General features: G+C 41.2%; 1 protein-coding gene across 1 annotated transcript in view; it reads left to right on the plus strand.

The window, feature by feature from the left end:
* The first annotated feature begins 8,357 nt into the window (after positions 1 to 8,357).
* plcl1 (phospholipase C like 1) overlaps positions 8,358 to 22,811 on the plus strand; it is a 31,785-nt gene continuing 17,331 nt past the window's right edge. The window contains exon 1 of the mRNA XM_028991967.1: positions 8,358 to 8,790. Coding sequence (XP_028847800.1) covers positions 8,686 to 8,790 — 105 coding nt within the window. The 5' untranslated portion in view covers positions 8,358 to 8,685. The remainder of the gene's footprint in view (positions 8,791 to 22,811) is intronic.

A 22,811-nucleotide genomic window follows, 5' to 3' on the forward strand; every position in this document is an offset into this window, starting at 1 on the left:
CACGCAAATGCTCCACAGCCAACACATCTGTCATTCCTCTACATCTATCCGATCACTCTTTTATTCACTTCAGACTATCCCCCCTGGCACGCACCACACCCACCTCACACTTAACACACTTTCGCCGTAATCTCCGTACCCTCTGCCCTACTCAATTGTCTTCCGCTGTTTCCTCTGAGCTCTCCCCCCTAGACATCCTCTCTATTCAGGACACTAACTGTGCTACAGACATCCTCTTCTCCACATTAACATCTTGCCTCGAGAGACTCTGCCCTCTAACCTCAAAACCAACACGTGCGACTCCACCTTCGCCGTGGATCTCTGACGAGGTTCGTCGCCACAGGACCCATCTTAGAGCAGCTGAAAGGCAGTGGAGGAAATCCAAGTGCCCGCTTCAACTTAATAAGTATCAATCTCTCCTAAAATCCTTCTCTGCTGCTGTCACTACAGCAAAGACCAGATACTTCCAGGACAAAGTAAGCAACTGCAATGACTCTCGAAAACTTTTCTCGACTTTCAACCGTCTCCTGAATCCTCCACCCCCTCCCCCCTCCACTTCTCTCTCATCTGAAGACTTCGCCACCTTCTTCACAGAAAAGGTGGCTGACATTAGCAAACAATTCTCACTGCCTAACCCCAGACCCCGTCCTGCTGTTACCTCTGAAACCAGGAATCTGTCTTCCTTTACTCCCCTCTCTGAATCAGACGTGTCTAAATTTCTCCAGTCTAGTCACCCCACCACCTGCTCCCTGGATCCAATCCCCTCACACCTCCTTCAGTCCATACAGCCCACCATATTATCTGCTCTGACACATGTCTTAAACTCCTCACTCACAACAGGAACATTCCCCACTGCTTTCAAACAGGCTGTCATTGCTCCCCTGCTCAAAAAACCCACATTAAACCCATCTCTACTGGATAGCTACCGCCCAGTCTCCAACCTTCCTTTTCTTTCAAAAATTCTTGAAAGAGCAGTCCTGGCTCAACTTTCCTCATTTCTCCACAAACATGATCTTCTTGACCCTTTTCAGTCTGGTTTCAGGAAAGGGCATTCTACTGAAACCTCCCTCCTGGCAATGATGGACGACCTTCGTGCTGCAAGAGCTGCCCGCAGATCATCTGTCCTTGTCCTACTTGATCTATCTGCTGCCTTCGATACAGTTAACCACAAAATTCTTCTCACCACACTCTCTGATTTAGGAGTCACAGGAACCGTACTAGATTGGTTCACCTCTTACCTTTACGACAGGTCCTTCAAGGTATCGTGGGGAGGTGAGACATCTGTCCTCTCTAGGGTAACCACAGGGGTTCCACAAGGCTCTGTCCTTGGCCCCCTTCTATTCTCAATATACACTCGCTCACTTGGTCACATCATCCAATCACATGGCTTCTCCTATCACTCTTATGCTGATGACACCCAGCTCTATCTGTCATTCCCACCAGAAGATGCTACTATAGCGACAAAAATTTCGGCCTGCCTCTCAGACATATCGGCATGGATGTCTGAGCGACACCTCCAACTCAACCTATCCAAAACCGAGATTCTGATCTTTCCGGGCAACAATTCTCCTCAGCAAAACCTTTCAATTCAAATTGGATCGCTATTGTTAACACCCACGGCATCTGCAAAAAGCCTTGGAGTTTGGATAGATAACAAACTGAGTTTGAACCGTCATGTTGCTGCGATCTCCAGATCCTGCAGGTTCACTCTCTACAACATTCGCAAGATTCGGCCTTTTCTCTCACAACAGGCTACGCAGCTCCTCGTCCAGGCAATGGTCATCTCCAAACTCGACTATTGTAACTCTCTCCTGGCTGGAGCCTCTGCAGTCACCATAAAACCACTCCAGATGATCCAAAATATTTTCAATCAGCCAAAATACACCCATGTTACACCTCTTCTTACTTCCCTCCACTGGCTCCCGGTAGCTGCTCGCATTGAGTTCAAATACTTGATGCTCGCCTACAGGGCTGTAAATGGAACTGCGCCCTCCTACATCAACACACTACTACCTAGCTACACTCCTGCACGCTCTCTCAGATCGGCAAACGAAAGGAGACTAAAAATTCCTTCTTCACGGGGTCTCCGATTCCAATCATGTCTGTTCTCCGTTGTTGTCCCTGGCTGGTGGAACAACCTGCCCTCCTCCACACGACTAGCCGAGACTATCACCACTTTTAAGAAGAAGGTGAAAACCCTCTTATTCCAAAAATGTCCTCCGTACAGTCCGATGCAGTCGGTTCCTGTGCCGTTTGGTGGCTGCTCCGAACCAGACTGTGATGGAGGAGCACAGGACGGACTCAATGACTGCAGTGTAGAACTGGATCAGCAGCTCCTGTGGAAGACTGGACTTCTTCAGATGTCTCAGGAAGTACATCCTGGGCTTTTTTTTTTTTTGAGGATTGAGGAGACGTTGGTCTCCTGGGAGAGGGTGGTACCCAGGAACTTGAAGATGTCCACAGAAGACCCTGGTCTGTCTGATATGGTGAGGGGTGTGGCGTTGAAGGAAGTCTACTGGAGTGCACCGTCAGCTTGCTCAGCTCCACGTTGTGCTGAAAGTTTATATTTTGTCTGTATGGCTCATTGCTGAAAATGAATATTTCTGAAGCCCTCAATGTTGGTGATGCTGTTGCCGTTTGTCTCTTTACAGTGAAGGCAATCTTGCCACCAAGCAAGTTGTGTTTCTGCAGTGAACAGTAAGAACTCAACCGGTACCACAGAAGAACCAGGTAGAAACCAGAAGAAAACACCCAGATTAAAGTTTTAGGACACGAGCTTCTGTTTTTTCCAGTGCAAACCACACAAACAAATTGAGAATCACAAAAACAAATTGAGAATCACAAAAACAAAAGGAGAATCACAAAAACAAATTGAGAATCACAATTACATTAAGAAACCAGAAAGGGTAGGTACCAGTCAGCAACAGGAGACATCACTGATTGGACGACAGTCTTTCGTCTTTGGAACCGGACGTTCCTCTGCCTGTAGCACATTTCGTTTGAACGGCAGAATGTTTTGTTCAGATTGTGGGAAAAAGTTGGTGGAGGAGTCACCGAACTTTTGCAGCGGTAGTTGCCTCGTCTGTACAGTCCAGATTCTTTTAGATGCATTTTCAGTGTACGCATACTAATTGAAATGTCATGATTACACTTGAGCATATCCAGTATCACCGCGTATGTATGTCCTGAATCAAAATATTCTTGAATAGCGAGAGCTACGTTTGGGTCACTGGTAATGTTCATGTTTTGAAAAATGCGCTACAGGCAGAGGAACGTCCGGTTCCAAAGACGAAAGACTGTCGTCCAATTAATTCAAACAGAATTAGTTCAAAAAATGTAATTATCATTTTTTTCTGTTTCAATTGTTCAGCCAAGGGTTTCAGTACAAAATATTTTGAATGGAACTAAAAGAATGGAACTGAACTACATTCACAAATCTGTAAGCCAAGGACTAGTGCCAAGGACTAGCACCAACCAAGGAAAATGTGCAATCCTGCTGGAGACCTTCTCACAAGGAAATGCTGCTGCATGTGGCCAACTAAAGACATGGGGCTTTAAGGGTCTTAATTACACATTAAACTGACTTAGGCTGTAAAATATAGTGCCTGAGAAGGAAAGTCAAGTCAGCTTTATTGTCAATTCTGCCACATGTACAGGACATGCAGAGAATTGAAATTATGTTACTCTCTGACCCATACAAGTAACATTAAATACAAAAACAGTAACAGTAACATTGAATACAAAGTATAAATACAATAAAAAAAAAAAACACAATTTACAATTTTAAAAACACCATATACAAATAAGGGCACATGGTGGAGAGTGCAAAACCATGTAGTGCAACAGAGGTAAGTTTAAAGTGACGAAGTGACAAGTGAGGTAGTTGGCAGACCAGAGCTGCACAGAGTGACTGGTGCATGGTCAGTTTGTGTGTGTTAGGGTTCAGAAAGTTTGTGGAGCTGAAGAGGGGAGTGAGGGGAGTGGGGGCAGAGCTGGGAGGGAGTTGAGTTTCCTGACAGCCTGATGGGTGAAGCTGTCCTTCAGTCTGCTGGTCCTGGCCTGGAGACTCCGCAGTCTCCTCCCTGATGGCAGCAGGCTGAAGAAGGTTTGCATTGTGTGGGTGGGATCAGCTGCTATGCAGAGGGCTTTCTTGGTGAGGTGTGTGCTGTAGATGTCTTGGAGGGAGGGGAGAGGGACACCGATGACTCTCAGCTGCTCTGACTATGCGTTGGAGAGTTTTTTGGCAGGACGCATTGCAGGCTCCAAACCACACAGTGATGCAGCTAGACAGGATGCTCTCGATGGTTCCTCGGTAGAATGTGTACATGATGAGGGCTGGTGCTCTTGCTCTTCTAAGTTTGCGGAGGAAGTAGAGACGCTGCTGTGCTTTCTTGGCCAATGCAGTGGTGGTTTTTTGTCCAGGAGAGATCCTCAGTAATGTGCACACCCAGGAACTTGGTGCTGCTCACTCTCTCCACAGATGCACACATGGTAGCATGGCCGAGTGGTTTAAGGCACTGGATTTAAATTCTAATCTCTCTGGAGGCATGTGTTCAAATCCCACCCATGCCACTATATGATCTTAGATAGTTCTCTCATCCAGCAAGTCAGCTTCATCACCTATCTGCAGCACCTGCAGCAAACAAGCAATTTCTCAGAATACCACCCAGTCTAACAAGGTCTCCTCCCTCCTCCTTCACCTACCTCATAATAAAACTCTTTCTGTTAAAGTCATCGCAGGAAAAATGAATGGCACTAATGCTGAAGCATGAAACATGGAAATTCTGTAAATTTTCTACCACTCAGGCAGTAAAAAGCTGTACTTGATTTCATAGGTGATGAAGCTGACTTGCTGGATGAGAGAACTATCTAAGATCATATAGTGGCATGGGTGGGATTTGAACACACACCTCCAGAGAGATTAGAATTTAAATCCAGTGCCTTAAACCACTCGGCCATGCTACCATGTGTGCATTTAAGATGCACAATGTGGGAAAATAATTATTACTAAACTGTCCAAATCATGACAACTGGTATTCTGCATGTGATCTAGGAATAATTATGTGACTGGCTGAGAATTATTTGACAATTAAAAGACTACCTTCTACAGGTGATTATAAAAAATCCCTCCACTTTCTTCCCCAGATTAAATTTACACTAGGTGGCAGTATAATAATATAATCTGCTCATAATGAATTCTGCTTGGTTGATTTGGAGAGAGAAATTTACATTTATAGCATTTCTAAGATAATTCTCATCAGTAGTTACAGGGACCGTCCCTCTGGAGAAACTCAGGGGTTTTGCTCAGGGACACAATGGTAGTAAGTGTGGTTTGAACCTGAAGGGGAAAAAAATTCAGCAATGTGAAAAAATAAAATATTAAAAGTAATAAAGATTCCCCAACATTTATTTAGTTTATTTGGTGGGAATAGTTCTGAAGTTCCATCTATTGCTATTGCCTTTTGTCTATCACATCAGATGAAGTGAGTGTGTTGAAAATGAATTATTACAATCAGATCTAGACTAGGAGCAAAGGGACAATAATGATCAACAAAAATAAAATATTTTTTCATAAAAATGGAGTAGAACCACTACTCTAAAAGATCATTTAAAAATATTTGATGCAGCTTTTTGTAATATTACAGCAGAGAGTTTGAAGGCTTGAGGTTGTGGATGATCTCCAGGGCTTCTTATGATGACAACAGATTGTTTTTATTGCCACTCACTTCTCCCAAAGGGAGAGTGTCGATGCTGAACTCCAATTATCTCTGAACTACTTCTGACCAAGTCATGTAGGCTGTTTTTGTTCATTAAATAAATGAAACTGTTCAAAATACATTAATGCTTTTCAGCCAATTAAACCTTATTTTTATGTTATGCAATTTCTAGCAAATACAATACATACAAAAACATTTAAACTTCCACATGAATTCTGTGAGAATTGAGAAAGTAGTGTGAAACACTGCAGCACAACAAAAAACCATCAGCCTTGGTGACCAGTGAGCAGCCATGACAAGTGCCCGGGGAGCAGTGTGGGGACGGTACTTTACTCAGTGGCACCTCAGCAGCATCTTGGTGGCTCGAACCGGCAACCTACTGATTACAGATTCGCTTCCTAACCCAATAGGCCAACCACTGCCACTGAGTTGGAACTTATGCGTAACCATGCAAAATATTACCTTTTTGTTAAGCAATACTCTGAAATATAAAAAGATTAATTCTTTAGTTCTTTAGTCAGGGTTGAGGAAGTTATCACAATTTAACGTAGCCTGGTAGAGTATAAATATCATTCATTTGGTTGTTGTGCATCAGGAGGATTTTGTGTATATCTGTACTTTATTGAAGTGTTTCCATTTGGGGATTTTTTTTTATTCCAATAATTTAGAATCATTTTAAACAAACAAACAAACGAAGAAGCGTGCAGTATGTGCGTGTACAGGTTACTGCATGAACGCATATATGCAAAAATGTTTCTTCCTTCTAAATTTGTCTAAAAACTAGTTCCTATTATAATAAATCTGGTTTTGCCTGTTTATGTTCATGCACAGGGACATGCCGGCTCAATATAATAATTTGTAAACCTGTCTTTGATCCAAGTATTTATTAAAAACTCTTAAACTGAACTTTGATCCTTCTCTTTCATTGCCTCTTAGTTGTACCGAATTCACATTGTTAATTTAGAATCTCCTCACCTATTACATACTTGGCTACTCAGCATTGCTACCTCAGGAGGATCATTTTCATATGTTGAACGCCTGTCTGTTGTTTCTATTGGCATTTATGGGGATGCCTTGAACGAGCGAAGTTCAAAGTTGAGACTGGGTGTTGTAGAATGATTCCAGCACAGTGGGAGAAGTACAGCGGTGGTGTTAATGAAATGCCGCATTCCCCAGTATGGCAAACACACCTCACACCTTACGCACCCTTTCCACCCACATTACCCAGAGCAGACCTGAACTCATTAGCATGTAGCTGTGAAAGAACCTGGCTGGTGGTAGGGATTGATGATTCAGTGACTCTGGTCCTGGTTTCCAGAACTGAATATTTGAGCAATATTACTTTTTTCAGAAATTGAATTCTATGCTATTTGCAGAATATTTGAATATTCCCATTCCTCAACTCCTCAACTCACTTAACTATTTGCAAAAACAGGCAAGATTGAAAATAGTGGCATGTGGCACTACTAACACTTCAGATATGTGCCATTTTCCTTCATTCCTTTCTTTCTTTCTTTTTTCTTTCTTTCTTTCTTTTTAATTTGTTTAACTGCCATTTTCCCCAGAACTTCATAATTCAGTGTTTATTCCAAGTTGAAATATGACTTTCATGTGTCCAGTTGAAGAGTTGAAGTAGGAAATGTATAGGTGTGTTTAAGAGTCAAGTCAAGTCAACTTTATTTCTAGAGCACTTTAACAGCAGTTCTACAAATATACACAATAAGTACAATAAGAAATATACATGGCTAAAAATGTTACTAATATGGCAAGGTTGAATACAATTAAATAAAATACATAATAGCTTTTTTGAAATGTAATGTAAAGTGTTGAAATTTTATTTAAAGTGGTAACTGGCTCCAGAAGCTGGGCGCAGCAGTTGCGAAGGTTCTGTCAGCCTTCTGCTAAGGTGAGATCTCAAGGATCTAATAGTTGGCTGAAGATGAACAAGATCTAAACAAGATTTAAACTGAATTTAAAGTGCAGTGACGTAAGAACTGGTGTAATATGTTGACGTTTTGTTTTTGAGTACAACCACCCAACTATAGTACATTAAAATAAATCCTATGTAAAATCTTAAAACATAATAAAGTGCTTAATCATTTACATATCATATATAAGTAACACCAAGTACCCTATTCATAAAGGTAGATCTCTTATGATGATGCTAGACGTTTTGAGTATTCGTGTTCCCATTTGTGAATTGTGTTTGCTGTACGGCTGTCTTTATGAAAAGAAAACAACTTTATTTATTTTATTTCTTCAATAATAATTAAATAATGTCTTCAGTCTACGGGCTTTCTTGTTGAAACATTATATACTGTTGTACTGACAATAAACCAGTCTTGAATCTTGTTAATGGGATTTTGTTGTGGGATGAAGTATGATATGGCTTTGTTGTCTGAAAATGATAAATAAATACGAAAACCCCCCACAATGAACATTTCTAAGTAAACGCGCACAACACCGCGCACCCTCGACTCTCCTCTCCTGGTAACGTCTGAGGTGAAACCCTTCAATCGTGCGGACGGAGAGTGCGCGTCCTGCGTTCTGGTTGGCTCACGGGCACGTCACTCCAGCCCCTTGGCGGTTGGGGGCGTGGTTTGTGGGAGGGCGGGGACGTGCCACTTGCGTCCCCTTTTCTTGTCATCCGCGGCTCCGTCCAGAAGTCGGGTTCGGGCTGTAATGAAGAGCTGTTATGCGGGAATTACGGCTCCTGCGCGGGATGTGAGCTGAACCCCGGTCTGCCCAGGCGGAGAGGGAAAGTCGCACTCACGCACAACATTTCCCCGACTTTTGCAAGCGTCAGCGAACGATGCAGGAAGCGCGTCGGCTCGTGTGAAGAATGTTCGGCCGGAGGACCGAGGCGAAGTTGTCGCTGTTGGAGAGGGACTTGTTGCGCGCGCTCCCCCTCGGATGGCGTCCCCAGAGCAGCTCTGAGCTGCCCGCCGGCCCCGCTTAGACGACGACCATGTCGGACGGGACGTGCGGCGACGGCGTCCTGCCGAGTCCGGACTCGGAGATCCTGCTGCTGGAGGCGGTGAAGGCGGCGCCGCGGAGGAGCAGCATCATCAAAGTACGTGGCGGATTCGGCATCGTTATCACCACTGTTTACCAGGCATTAGTGAGGAGTGGCGTCTGGTTCTTTCTGAACTTCAGGCTCTCCTGCGGTTCCATGCAACTGATTTGGACCGGTTTTAGAGATTTAGAGATGCTGTAGAGGTCAGTTGGGAAGACCATCACAAAACCAACAAAAATTGTCCGAACACTACTCCAGGATGTGCGTGTGTTAAATAAAGACCAAGTTATAAAGAGGTAGCTACAAAAGTTTTTTTTTTTAAAGCTGCGTAATAATGTTGTGAAAAGCAGCTACTGCATAAAAACTAATAAAAACTACTAACGTAACTAATATGCGTTGAAGGAGTTTGAACATTTTGACTTTGGCACGAGCAGGGTGTGACAGACCTCGAACGTGATGTCCCTTGTGTCAGGTCAGTGTGTGACCCACATGGAGGAAATCTGATCTCGTTCTCTGAAAAGCCCCGCTTCCTGGTAAAGTTGAACCTCACACGTGCGGTGTGTGTGTGTTAGCTGCTGTTACTTCAGTTTCAGCCCCATTCTCTCCGATTCCTCTACTGTCTTAACTGGGTTAATGGGAATGGATGGTCACACCGCAGGTATTGGGGTCGAGGGGTGAGATCCCGGGGTGACTTTACACCAGCGTCACGTATCTCTGTATCTCCGTATCTCCGTTTCCTCCTAAAATGTCGCTTACACCTGTGTTTGTGTGTCATACAAGTGTGTGTAACACCAACAGGCTCACAGATGCACGTAACTTCAGAGCTCTTATTGTTATGAAGTTTTAATATTTTTCAGGTCTTCACTTGTTAAATCCAGTGGTTTGAGTCATGGGTGCTCTCTCTATCTGGATTTGGCGACGGTTCTGTTATGGGGAAAAGTGGAAAAGTGGTTATATATCATCTACTGCAGCAGCTACCTTCAGTCTGACCGTGTCATACACACCGATGAGAAGAAAATGTCTCATATTCAAATGAAATTGAAAAAAAAATTGTCATCTCACCCTTCCTCGGTTGATTAAAATGATGAAAAAGTACACGTCTCGGTGGGTCATAAACCAATTAAAATTGGCTCACTACTGTTAACACCCACGGCGGCTGCAAAAAGCCTTGGTGTTTGGATTGACGACAAACTGAGTCTGAACCATCGCATTGCTGCAATCTCCAGATCCTGCAGGTTCACTCTCTACAACATTTGCTAGATTTGGCCTTTTCTCTCGCAACAGGCTACGCAGCTCCTCGTCCAGGCAATGGTCATCTCGAAACTCGTCTATTGAAACTCTCTCCTGGCTGGAGCCTCTGCAGTCACCATAAAACCACTCCAAAATATGGCAGCCCGTCTCATCTTCAATCAGCCAAAATACACCCATGTTGCACCTCTTCTTACCTCTCTCCACTGGCTCCCGGTAGCTGCTCGCATTGAGTTCAAGTCCTTGATGCTGCTTACAGGGCTGTAAATGGAAGTGCACCCTACTAGTTAGCTACACTCCTGCACGCCCTCTCTCACTCCTGCACGCTTCGTCTGCAAACGAAATGAGACTAGACTGGGGTCTCCGATCCCAATCAACTCTGTTCTCCTTTGTTGTCCCTGGCTGGTGTAACAACTTGCCCTGCTCCATTCGACTAGCCGAGACTACTACCACCTTTAAGAAGCAGTTGAAATTTCAAACGAATCTAACACTTACACAAGCATATGCACACACACTGCACAAATGAAAAATATTAAAGAAAAAAAAATATATAAAAAACATTTTCTTCGTCTAGCACTTAACAATTTCAGAGCATGTTCTTCTACTGACAAGTTAGGCCTTATCAGGGCTCTAAGTTTTGTAAGTTCAAAATCTATAGAAATCGAACGAGAATTGCTGGTGTCTTCCTCTTGTAAGGATAAAAGTGTCCGCTAAGTAAAGTAAAGTAAAGTAAAGTAAAGTAAACCACGGCCGAAAAATGAGTGATGTATGTGGGTACAATCTGAAAACTCAAACTCATGCAAAGACCAATTAACAACCATCCTCTGCATCCTCTGCACCAAACAATGACCCAACGGGGAACAGACACAAACAGGGCAGTTTATGCAATCATATACAGGTGAACACGATAAGGAAACCATTACACAGGACTAACATGAAACTCCGGACATAGAGTGGCCCCTGCCGGACAGGATCATGACACTGACAGATGGATTTATAATGAAGTACATTAGTTCCTGTAAGACTGCACGAGAAACTTTTCTTCTATGTTTACAACTACAACATTTAAAAGTAGCACAGATCTGTAGTATCTGTAGTATCTAGTAATATATCTGGGGTTGTATTTACATTTATGACATTTATTAGACGCCCTTATCCAGAGTGCCTTACAATCAGTAGTTACAGGGACAGTCCCCCTGGAGACACTCAGGGTTAAGTGTCTTGATCAGGGGTATAATGGTAGTAAATTGGGGTTTGAACCTGGGTCTTTTTGGGTGCCTGGTTCATAGGTGTATCAGTACTATTTACCCTTTTTTCTGTTCATTTCATTGGTTACTTTTTTGCAGGCAGAGGACATTTCAGCATTCAGCATAAAAGCAGCATTTTTTGCTGTGGATCAATGTTCATAGTGTAAGAAACGAAACAAATGAATGTACCCATCCCTCATTAGGAATGGAAACAAATGAAGCAATAATACACAAGGTGGACTTCTGTCCTGCGAAATTTAATGCATTACTGCGATTAGACTGCAGGCTTCCCTTTAATAATTATTTATGGCTTTTGTTACAATAATACAATGACAGTGTTCAAAATTAAATACTTAAATCATTCATAATGCTAGAAAATTTCAGTCTGTCTTCAGTCCCTAGTGAGATTATTATTGTGTGTGTCTGTGTGTGTGTTGGTTGGTGTGTAGCGCCACTCTGTTGGCCTAAGGGCCTGGTCTATCAGTCTTCCAGCAGAAGGGAGACCCATCTTGAGATTGTTGGTCTGGAGCTGAGCTGCGCAGCCCATACAACAGATGACCTGAAAATGGAAGGAGGAGGAACATTGGTGCTCTGCACGCCTCAGGCCAACATCTTGTTTCTCAGTCATTAAGGGAAATGCAGTAGATGCATAGTTTCGGCTTTCGGTGGCGGGGGGGGCTGGACTGCGTTAACAGGATGCTGAAGAACAAGCGTACGTGAGACGTGCTCAAATGGAACAATTTCAAATAGACAAAGTTTCATTACTCCTATGAATCAGCATTAATTCCTAACCCTCTGGTTGGTTTAACCCTGCTTAACACTCTACTTTGACTCATGTTTTTTTTTTTTTTCTCATTTTTTTGTGTGTTTCTGTTCATATTTTTCATTTCCATTTGGCAAACAGGTCATTCACATTTGTGCCATTTGTCCCAGATCAAAGGACTAGAAAAATGTAATTAATCTGTAATGAGTTTGCATGCAAAGATCACAACAAATCATTGCGCAACCAATGTCAGCAGTAAAAGAAAAAGACCTAGACTAGTTTTTGTTCAATGAGGAACCGCATTGAAGTTCTCTTGTAGTCTTGGACTAGGCTTAATCCATGAACGAAAAACTGAGCCACAGTGATGCAACATAATCAGAAACTCAGACGTGAATTGCTCTTTCGCGGTACTTGAGCAGGGTTTAGCCTGGTTACTGGTGGCATGCAGGTCTGATGAGGCTGGGAATTTACATGGAGTGGTCGTGTAGGTGTTATATTCTGTAGCGTGTTTAAGCCTTTAAATCCAACCTGGAATAACAAACTTTGTGTCTGGCATCCTGAGATCAGTAGCAGTCCTTTGTCCATTGTGCGTTGTGAAGTTCGGTCCTTACTGGCTGCCAGTCAAAGGTAATAACAAAGTCCTGTCACAGTTGGTGACCGTTTACGTAAGACGGGTGACCATGCGTACCAGGACAGAGTAAAGCCTGTGTCCGCTGGTGTCATCTTGTCACTGGTGCCACCATGCACTGAGAACACAAACGCACACCAAGTACTTGAAAGGAATGTGTGATTGCAAACGGTCTGTTATTAAAGTGGGAGAACAATTTCATTGATTTAATTATTCAGTCCCACTCTCTTCCCGTTGGTATGAGCTAAATACAGCTATGTTCACCAGTCTGGGTTGAAAAGTGTTTGTCAGATTGCTATGGAGCCCATCTACCCACATACAAGAGGCTGATATCAGATACAGTCTTTCATCCAACCATTCTGATGCAAAACGCTCCAGACATTTATTCAATGCCTTAAAGTTCATATTACACTGAAAAAAGTAAAGAATAAAAAAAGTGATTAGACAGCTTGATTTAAAAGAGCCAGCTAATATTTTTAACTACTGTAATGAGAAAAAAAGAGAAGACACATTAAACAAACAACAGTTATGGTTTACTTTTTTAAGTGCATCCATACACTGTAAAAAGTGAACACTGGCGAAACTTTAACAAATTGAAGTAATCTCTAATATTTTAGCATTGCCGTAATGAATACATTTTTTTTGCCAGTGTTCACTCATTTCAGTGTAGGGGCGTGTGCAAAATGCATAATCTTCAATAATGCTTTAATTGTCTTTTATATGTGATGCACAGGACATTTTGATGACAAAAGTTAATTTACCCCCACAACTAGTGGTCAGAACTATGAAGTGTGACACGTATGTAGTACTTGTTGTGCCTCACTACTGGGTAGTTCAATATAAAATTCTGCGAACTCTATAAGTATTCAGACAAAATGTTTGCACCAAATATTTTAATGTATAATGGGTGCAACACTTCAATAAAATAATGTTCATGTAATATCAATATACACAACTAAATGACCACGACGGGACGTGACGCACAGGACGACAATGTCACTGGTCTAATCGCTAAACCGAGAGCAAGTTAGTTAAAATATGGTGCATTGTATGAATATTTTAATTAAGCCGGATTCACTATTCAATATAACATATATAAACTGATCTTTGAATATCTGGGTTATGAACATAACTTACTTAAAATTCCATTGAAATATTACATTTATCGCGAGAGGTAACCATTTTTCAAAATTATTTGCAAAATTATGTGAGTACCCATCTTAAATATTAAAGTGAAATTATCACAGATTTTTTTTAGCATTTAGGTTTCAGTTTCCATAGAATCGGCCAGAATAACATTGCAGGGAATAAAACAGCCTTGCTGTCTACGTGGCCAGATTTACTTACTAAATAGATTCTGTGTCCAAATACAGTGTTTTCAGATATGATAGACATTTTGATGTCTACTTATATTTATTCTCTGTGCATCCACAAACAAATTCCATAACATACTAATTGTATGGCAGCTTGCCTCGACTGGTGATTTTAAAATAATGTCAATTATGTTTATTGTCCAAGAATACATGAAGATATCTTTTTTTTTTTTGCCAGTATGGGGAGAGTGGGGACAAAATATTGACTTTGATGACATGAGGGAATGTACAGGTGCGGATTGTCCCACTTATTCCAAAATAAGAATGCATGCGCTTACTTGGTCGTCTTGCAGCCTTTGTTAAATGAAATCTGCTGTTCTAGACTGTTATAAATAGGGGTTTGCTGATTAAACTTTGCTGGAGCTACCTGTGCTGTAACAAACTTTTAACGCATCCCTACTAGCCAGTCAGAATCCAGCTCATCCACATTGCACTGTTCATCCGTTCATTCATGCCTTTATCTGGAGCCGAACTCGTAATTTGATTAGTTTTCCAGACCTACTGCCTGCTGCAGAACAAGCTTTAAGCTGGAAATAATGAACGTGGCTGAGGACATCACCGGGATTTTGACCCAAAATTGCAGCTGGGGTCAGTAGAGGGGAGAGAGGGAGAATTCCAGCTGGAACCATTCCCTCCTCTCTGCCTTGTGGGTGAGTTCAGCATGTTCCTTTCTAATTCAGCACTTCCCTATGAGCACACACGCACAGCATCACAGGTTGGTGAGTGTGTGTTGGTTGGAGTGTACAGGGGGTGGGTGTATTTTGGAGAGCGGTGTAGTGGGTGTGTGGAGGAGAGGGTATTGAGTTCAGGGTAGAAATGGACCTGCGGGTTTAATCTGTAGAAGAAGCAGAAACAGATCTGTTTTAGTGTCTGATCCTGTGCCAAGAGGAGAGAAAATCTGGGCAGAGAGGACACTGTGCTGGTGATGTGCGTGCAGCGCTATCATCAGGACATCTTCCAGCACGCCTCGTCTTGTACAATAAAAAAAATGAAACGTAAAAATAAGATGGTTGCGTTTTTACTTACTTACTTTATATCAATAACCGCTTATTCCTAATCAGGATCTCATCCCAGGGACACTGGGCCATGGTGGGGCACCAGCCCACCGCATGTCACACACACACACCACTCACTCACACACTCAGACCTACAGATGATTAGGAACATTGCAAGGAAACTGGAGAACCCTGAGGAAGCCGCGCAAAAAACGTGGCACTTTTACCCTTCAGAACCACAAATTTAGTCCTGGTAGTAGGCAGAAATGAGGACATGTAGTCACATTATTCACCATGCTGACATTCAAATAATAAATTAGTTATAAATGAGCCATTTAATCCACATTTAAGTGGTACATGAAATTGAACACCATCACCCTGTACATCATTGCACATTATTGCATTGTGTAATAAGGCAGAATGATATAAGAATCAGAATGTAATGTGACAAGCTGTTGCCTGAACTGTAACCATGACACCAAGATCTGGATTATAGAACTTGTATTTCATCGTGGAAGCACCCCTATATCTTAAGCACAAATGTCACCGAACCATGCAAAACTGTAGACAGGTGATTGACGGCTGCAATCAGATTGCTATATTGATGAGATGTTGGTGTGAATTAGATTTTGCAGCATGGAATTACTTTTGGGCAGGTAGGCAAATGCAGGCTGGTTTGCAATCAGTTTTTCAAACCTATATGAAATGTGGAATGAGACCAAAGACACGTTGATTCTTTGGGTAGCAAAAGCTTTTTGTAGCTTGGTAGCTTTTGACACCCTCCTCCACCCTCATGCCATCTGGCTGTCAGTAGCATTCTGTGAATGCCATTCAGCGTCTGATCAGCAATATAACAACAGTAATCCACCACCATTAGTCTAAATATGATTCGGGTTCTCTTAAACCACTATGTTGCAGACATCCCCTATGGGGCAGGGCAGACACGCATATCTTTGTGAGTAACATGTTGGTGAGGAAAATGAAGCTTCATTTCCAAAGATAACATGACCATGTCGATTCAAGTGAGGCTCTGGAACATTTGTTTGAAGCACCATCTTTTTGTTAACTTGAGACATGTTGCGACTAGGGATGGAGAACCTCATCCCTACTTTTAAGTATAATTTATATTGAAGAAGAAGGAAAATTGGTGCAGATTGGGGTGTATTTTGGACTGGGAAGAATTGGCCGTATCTGGCAACACTATTCCAGGTCCATTCCCTTCACAACTCAGCAGCACAATGAAGACAATAAAGAGGATTATTAGGCATGGATTTAAAAAAAAAGAAAATGAATGAAATTTTGGGATGAACGTAACCAAAAAACAGTTTTTTTCAGTTCTGTAAAAATGTTCACATTACTAAAATGTATTCATGCAATTAAACTTTTCAAATATTATTGATTGTCATTAAAAAACAACCCATAGTATGTTTTTTACTGGTCTGTATCTCACAACAATGTGATACAGATTTTATAAACTGGATTATTACCTGTATTTACTTTTGCTGTATTATACAAGAAAATTAGAAATTAAGTTATTTTACTATACCATGTACTGTACTAGTGTGACATTGCTAATATGATCAATGCAACTGTTTTCAGCCCCACAAAAATACTTGAAATTGCTTCTAATAAACAATGATGCTTTTAAAGTGACAGACTTGGTTTAACGCAGACATCATTCCATTGGAGCGCAAGACTAATTGTTGCTGATAAAGTTCCTCTCCATCATAAACAGTCATTTCTAGCTTCCACAGTAATTTTCCCATTTTGAAACATTTGATACCCTTTTAATTAAAAAATTAAAAAAACAAAACTTTTCTAAATGGCGCTAACCTATTGAATTGTAGATTGTATGTTTTTATATTTAAAAGAATATGCAGTATTTCCTTCCTGATATATAGCCTAGATATTGAAAACATTGTCTGTGACGTACAATGTGATTACGACCACATAAACATGAACTTTTGGTCCCCTGCTCCCTGTACTCCTGGTGGCCTGAGGCCACATGGGAGAGGTAAACATTCTTATCATTAATATAATTAACATCATTCTAACCAGTTTTTATCTATTCAGGACATTTTTCACTGTGCTGGGACAGTCGGGACCACCAACGCCTTCCAAGTAGGTCTCCTACACAAGTGCTGTCCAGGCCCATATCTGCTTAGCTTAGGTGGAGCTGACTGTTATTCCAGATGACCGGTGGATTGGGTGCCTGGCTGCAGTCTAAAGTTCTGCTTTTACTTATCCCTCCTGGGAAAAACAAACTTCAGAATGCGCGCCAGACAGATGTGTAGCTTTGCTTAGTGAGTTGCCTAGCTACGCAGATCTAACTTCAGATAACTTTGTGCTAAAGATCAACATATCAGATGGCTGTGTTGCCAGTGTTCAAATGCATATGCTAGAATGGAACCCCTGATGGTGTCATGCCATGATCTTTGTCCAGATCCATGTTTTCTGTGACATTATTCATGTATACACTTGGGATGGACATGGGATGGAATTCCCGGCCAATGCAACTGAGCTGTTGGGGCCCCGTAATCAGAAAGTTGCCAGTTTGAATCCCGATCTGCCAAGGTGCCACTGAGGTGCCACTGAGTTAAGTACCGTCCCCACACACTGCTCCCCGACTGCTCACCATGGGTGATGATTAAAAGCAGAGGTCGCATTTCGCCGTGTGCACTGTGTGCTGTGATGCAGTGTTTCACAATGACAATCACTTCACTTTCACATTTTCTTTTAGTCAAACACATTTCATAATTAAAACAATCTTATTCTTCTATTATTGTTACCTCATAGACTCAAGAATACTCTACATCCAGACATGGTTTGATTTGTTCCATGTTTATCGACCACACATTATGTTTTCACTTCCACTTCATTGTAAAGAAAGTGCATCCAAAGATCGCTTTGTCTTTTTCTCTCAGCCATCTACTCACCCATCAGAAGTTTCCTGAAATCTAATTAATGATAAATTTAGTTGACAAAAACAACACTAGTGTTCACAGTCATTAAACTCACTTTATTTCAAATTTAGATCAGCACGTACATGAATTGTTGACATCATAACCTTTATGTTTTAGATTACTCTTAGGTAGGTAGGGAGAACTTTATTAATCTTTATTAATATGTTTCTAGCATGAAGTATAAGAAGGAATATCAGAATTACAAAAAGATATATTTAATTGCAGCAATGACTCAAAAAAAGGAAAAATAAATAGTGATGGAGATAGTAATAATTAAATCATTATTGTGTGGTTATGTGTCTTGTTGGTTAGACTAATTGATCCTGCTCCTCCCCGTCCTCCTCTGTCCTTCTGTTCCCCCTCCTTCACACCCCCCAGGGAGGAGTTGAGCATTTTGATGACATGTTGGACAAAGGGGTTTTTAAATCTGTTGGTTCTGGACTTGAGGAGAAGCATCCTGTCACTGAACAGGCTCCTCTGGCTATTTTTATGACAGTGTGCAGAGGGTGCCTGACATTGTCCATAAAGGCCAGCAGTTTGTTCAGGGTCCTCTTTTCTGCCACCGTCACCAGAGTGTTCAGAGTGTTTTGCTCCCCCAGCACACCTCATCGAAGCAGAGAACGCTGGTAACCACAGACTGGTGGAAGCGTCCTGTAGATTTTGAAAGATCTTAGCCTCCCCAGGAAGTACAGTCTTAGATATTATCTTAGCTATTAAACCAGATGATGTTGTCTTCATTCTTTTCTCAGTGATCAATATACACAGATGTGCCACATTATTAGAACCACCTGCCTAATATTGTGTAGACATCCCTCATGTTGCCAGAACAGCTTTGATCCATTGAGGTCTCCTGTGAAATTTGAAACCAAGACCCTGTAAGAGCAGATCCTCTAATTCCTGTTGTGAGATGGTGCCAAAGTGGATCATATTTATTTTTCAATGAAATCCCACAAATGCTTAATGGGAATGAAATCTTGGGAACTTCAAGGCCATGAACATTTTACAGTACAGCAAGGCGCATTGTCCTGGTGAACTCAACGTTTCCCATATGTCGCTCCTCTTCTCATGGTGAATGCTGCAATCATCTGTTCCTCAGGTAATAGATGTACATGATGCACACATTCTTAAAAAAGAATCCAAGAACCCATCTTTTGTAGTTTGATTCACAATGATTCACAGTGTGTTCCAACACACTGACTCTTCCCACCTCAGGTACCAGATTAACATCACTTCACCTCAGGTGGTTTTAATGTTGTGGCTGATCAGTGTTACAGACAATAGTTACAATAACTGTAATGAATAATTTCAAAGCTAATTCATTGTGCATTGTCATTTTAAATGTAGTCTCTAAATAAAAGCCTCATCATCTCCATAAACGTATTAGCCCAGATTCACTAACAGCACGGGCACAAATCTGGCCTCAAACCGTCTGTAACAATCAGACGGTGGGAGTGGATCAAATTGCAGAGCCGGAATAACACAGGCAATTCAAGAATCTAGGTCAGAAGCCCACACAAAGGTCATAGATACTAGAGACAAGCCGAAATCATCAACAGCCCACGATTGAAACAATAATCCAGATTATCCAGTAATCCAGTCCATAACCAGGAGCCTTCCTGGCACAATAGTGGCCACTACCTTCTTTATATATTTTTTGTTTTGTTCCTTACTTGTTTTCTGGTTTTGAGACTAAATCTGTAAACGAGGGTGTCTCTGTTAATAGAAATCCTGACAGTACAATACAAGTTTAGAAAAGGAACATCCCTTTTAGACACCAATTACATTCTAGCTCCCTTATCCTGGCTCAGTGAAAACACCCCCCATGGCGATTTTCTTAGTTAGCTGGATAATTGAAGACAGAAGTCAGGAATGGTGCTTATCTAACCTTTTACTGGGCAGTCATGACTTGCAGTTTTAATAAACCAGCATGTTGTTTCTGTTGAGTCTGTTCTCAGTTTTTTTTTTTTTTCATGGGGGGCTTTGAAACCCCCCTCTCCAGTTAGTGACACACTAATGTACACATCTTGGAATACCCTGGAGTACAGCCCACCATCTAAGAAAAGACATTCAGTTACATTTCACAATAGACTATATTTCATAGAAATTATGCATTTCAATATACATTTAAATATGCAGATAATACCAAACCAGTAGAATACGCATACCCAGTTATAAATATTGTAAAAAAAAAATATATAGCTCTTTGCTTACCATGTTTTTCATGTTGGATTGTCCCAATATGCCAAAGTGTGTTCTCTAAAATTGTTCACTGTCAGAGTTTGGGGTTTTACAATCTCCAGAGAACAAGCCCAAGGCAAGGAACTCACTAGATGGGAGAATAATCATTTGGTGATTTGGGCAGAAAAAAATATGATCAGCAGTATGCAGTTGAATTCTGCATCAGGGTCTGAGATTTAGCACCTTGGCCTCAGACTATCAAGCGACAGTGAGGGAAAATATGTTTTATGATCAATGAGAAAGATAACAGCACTGTGGGAACTTTAATATGTAGGTGTTGGTCAGTATTCTGGAAATTGTTTTAACCGGGTCATTTGGCAGGCAGTTCCAGAGCGAATTGCAGTCAGTAGTTAGAGGGACAGTCCCTCTGGAGATACTCAGGGTTAAGTGTCTTGTTCAGGGACAGAATGGTAGAAGGTGGGGTTAGCAATGTGTGGGGTCTTGTAACCACCCCGCCAGGCCAACACAGCCCTGATCCTTCCTGATGTTCTGTGGACATTGAACCGTGCTGGGATTTACAGACTATATATTAGAATTACTGGTTTTAGGGACTTTTGTTTAGAACTGTTTATTTAGGCCTATGCGGGTCTCAGTATAAAGAGCAGTTTTGTCCTGTTTTGCTGGATGTGTTGTATGTAAGAAAGGAGAAAATAGAAAGCTGAAAAATAAAGTATGCTTCAGCAGGGTTTCCACTGAAGCGGAATAAAGTCTTAAATTGGATTTTCGAAAATTAAGGCCTTTTCTAGTAATTACTAGTAATCCTTAAATCCAGAAGTAGAGGTCTTAAAATAATGCAGAACAAATACATTTATTTACTTGTAAACTCTAAATAATTTAGCGAATTTCTTATATGTGTTTTGCATTTTTGTGTATGAGATTGGAATATGGAGCTAGATGGCTAAATTCTCATTCTCTAGAAGTTTACCAACTGACTAAACTTGAGACCGGCTGATCTGTCTCACTTCAGTCTGTTAACCTTTTGGAAAACTCAGGGTAGAGCTGAGGCCGAATAATTTCTATAATTTCAGTCGGGTTGTGTTAAATGACCGGTAAACGGTCTATTTTACCTTTTCTATATGATTTGATTCTTGTAAATTTGTTTTGTGATTGGTTAAAGTTTTTCGCATGTGGTAAATAAATGTTCTAAATGTTTTTTGATAAAATGCTGATTTGATTTGCAAATCTCTGGCACCGTCGTCATGTGATGGTGACTGCATATACAACATATATAAAACTTTGGGGGAGGTGTCTTATTATGTGTAACAGGGTTTCGCAAAATTATGCTTTTCCCGCTCTTGCCATAGCATTACAAATGTGCCACAAAACCAACCAATCACAGACCAGAACAACAGAAAACCGCCAATCATATTTAAGTTCTTGTCTGTCATTAGTTGGTTTTATGGCAAAAGCAGCATTTTGCGAGAGAAGAAATGAATAAAATGCACAGAATATATTTAGGTTTGCTTGGATTATATTTTTATTTGCTTGGATGACATTTTCTGTGCATTTCTGTGCACTTAAAAAGTTACCATCGATGAAGAGATCAATTGAATTGAATACAATCTTTTTATTCACTCTGTTGTAGATTCTGCACACAAGTTCGACAATAAGAAAGTTACAAGTTAATCTAAATATTCTTTAAAGAGGAAGGTCTTGAGCTGTCGTTTGAAGGTGCTCAGTGACTGAGCTGTTCTGACCTCGAGGGGAAGTTCATTCCACCACCGAGGGGCCAAGACGGAGAAGAGTCTAGATGAATGTTTTCCTTTTACCTTCAGAGATGGAGGGACCAGGCGAGCAGTACTGGAGGCTCGGAGTATACGAGGTGCAGTGCGAGGTGTAATGAGGGCTGTGAGGTAGGATGGTGCTACTCTATGTTTGGCTTTGTAGGCCAGCATCAGTATTTTGAACCTGATGCGTGCAGCTACTGGGAGCCAGTACAGGGAACGTCTCTTTTAAGCCGTTAGGCCTTATCAGGGCTCTTAGTTTTTTGACTCACAATCTATGGAAACCGAATGAGAATTGCTGGTGTCTTCTCCTTGTAAGTCGCTTTGGACAAAAGCGTCTTAATAGGCAAGTAAAGTACAGTAAAGTATACATTGTGTGATGTCACAACGACAGCCCAGGTGGGAAAAGATATGCAGTCGGGCGACAGATAACTCGTAGTTAAAAATGAAACAACGCAACGCACCACGAATAAATTTGTATCAGCATCTAAAACTTGAAGTATTACATTTATATCCAGCAGTTCCTAATTACTACTATAAGTAGTACATCTTTGTTAAAATCAAGTAAAGTTGAACTTTATTGTCATTTCAGCTACATGTCAGACAGTACATAGTGAATCAATTTGCAAATGCCACATTGTGCAAATGCTGCTGTGGTTTTTGAAATGTTATTATTTATTTTTATGAAGATGCAGTATTGGGGAAATAAAATTTGCAGTGATGTAAAGATTTAGTATTTATTAATTTTATGTTATTTTGCAAGTGCCATTTAACATATTGCAATATTGATCTCAGTAATCACAATATGACTTTTTTTCCCCAAAATCGTGCACTGCTGAAATAAAAAGCCAAAAATATCCCTGTTGCCCCTAGTGGCTTGCTGCAGTACAGGTAATGTG

The sequence above is a fragment of the Denticeps clupeoides genome, chromosome 9 (assembly GCF_900700375.1).
Source record: "Denticeps clupeoides chromosome 9, fDenClu1.1, whole genome shotgun sequence".
NCBI lineage: Eukaryota > Metazoa > Chordata > Actinopteri > Clupeiformes > Denticipitidae > Denticeps > Denticeps clupeoides.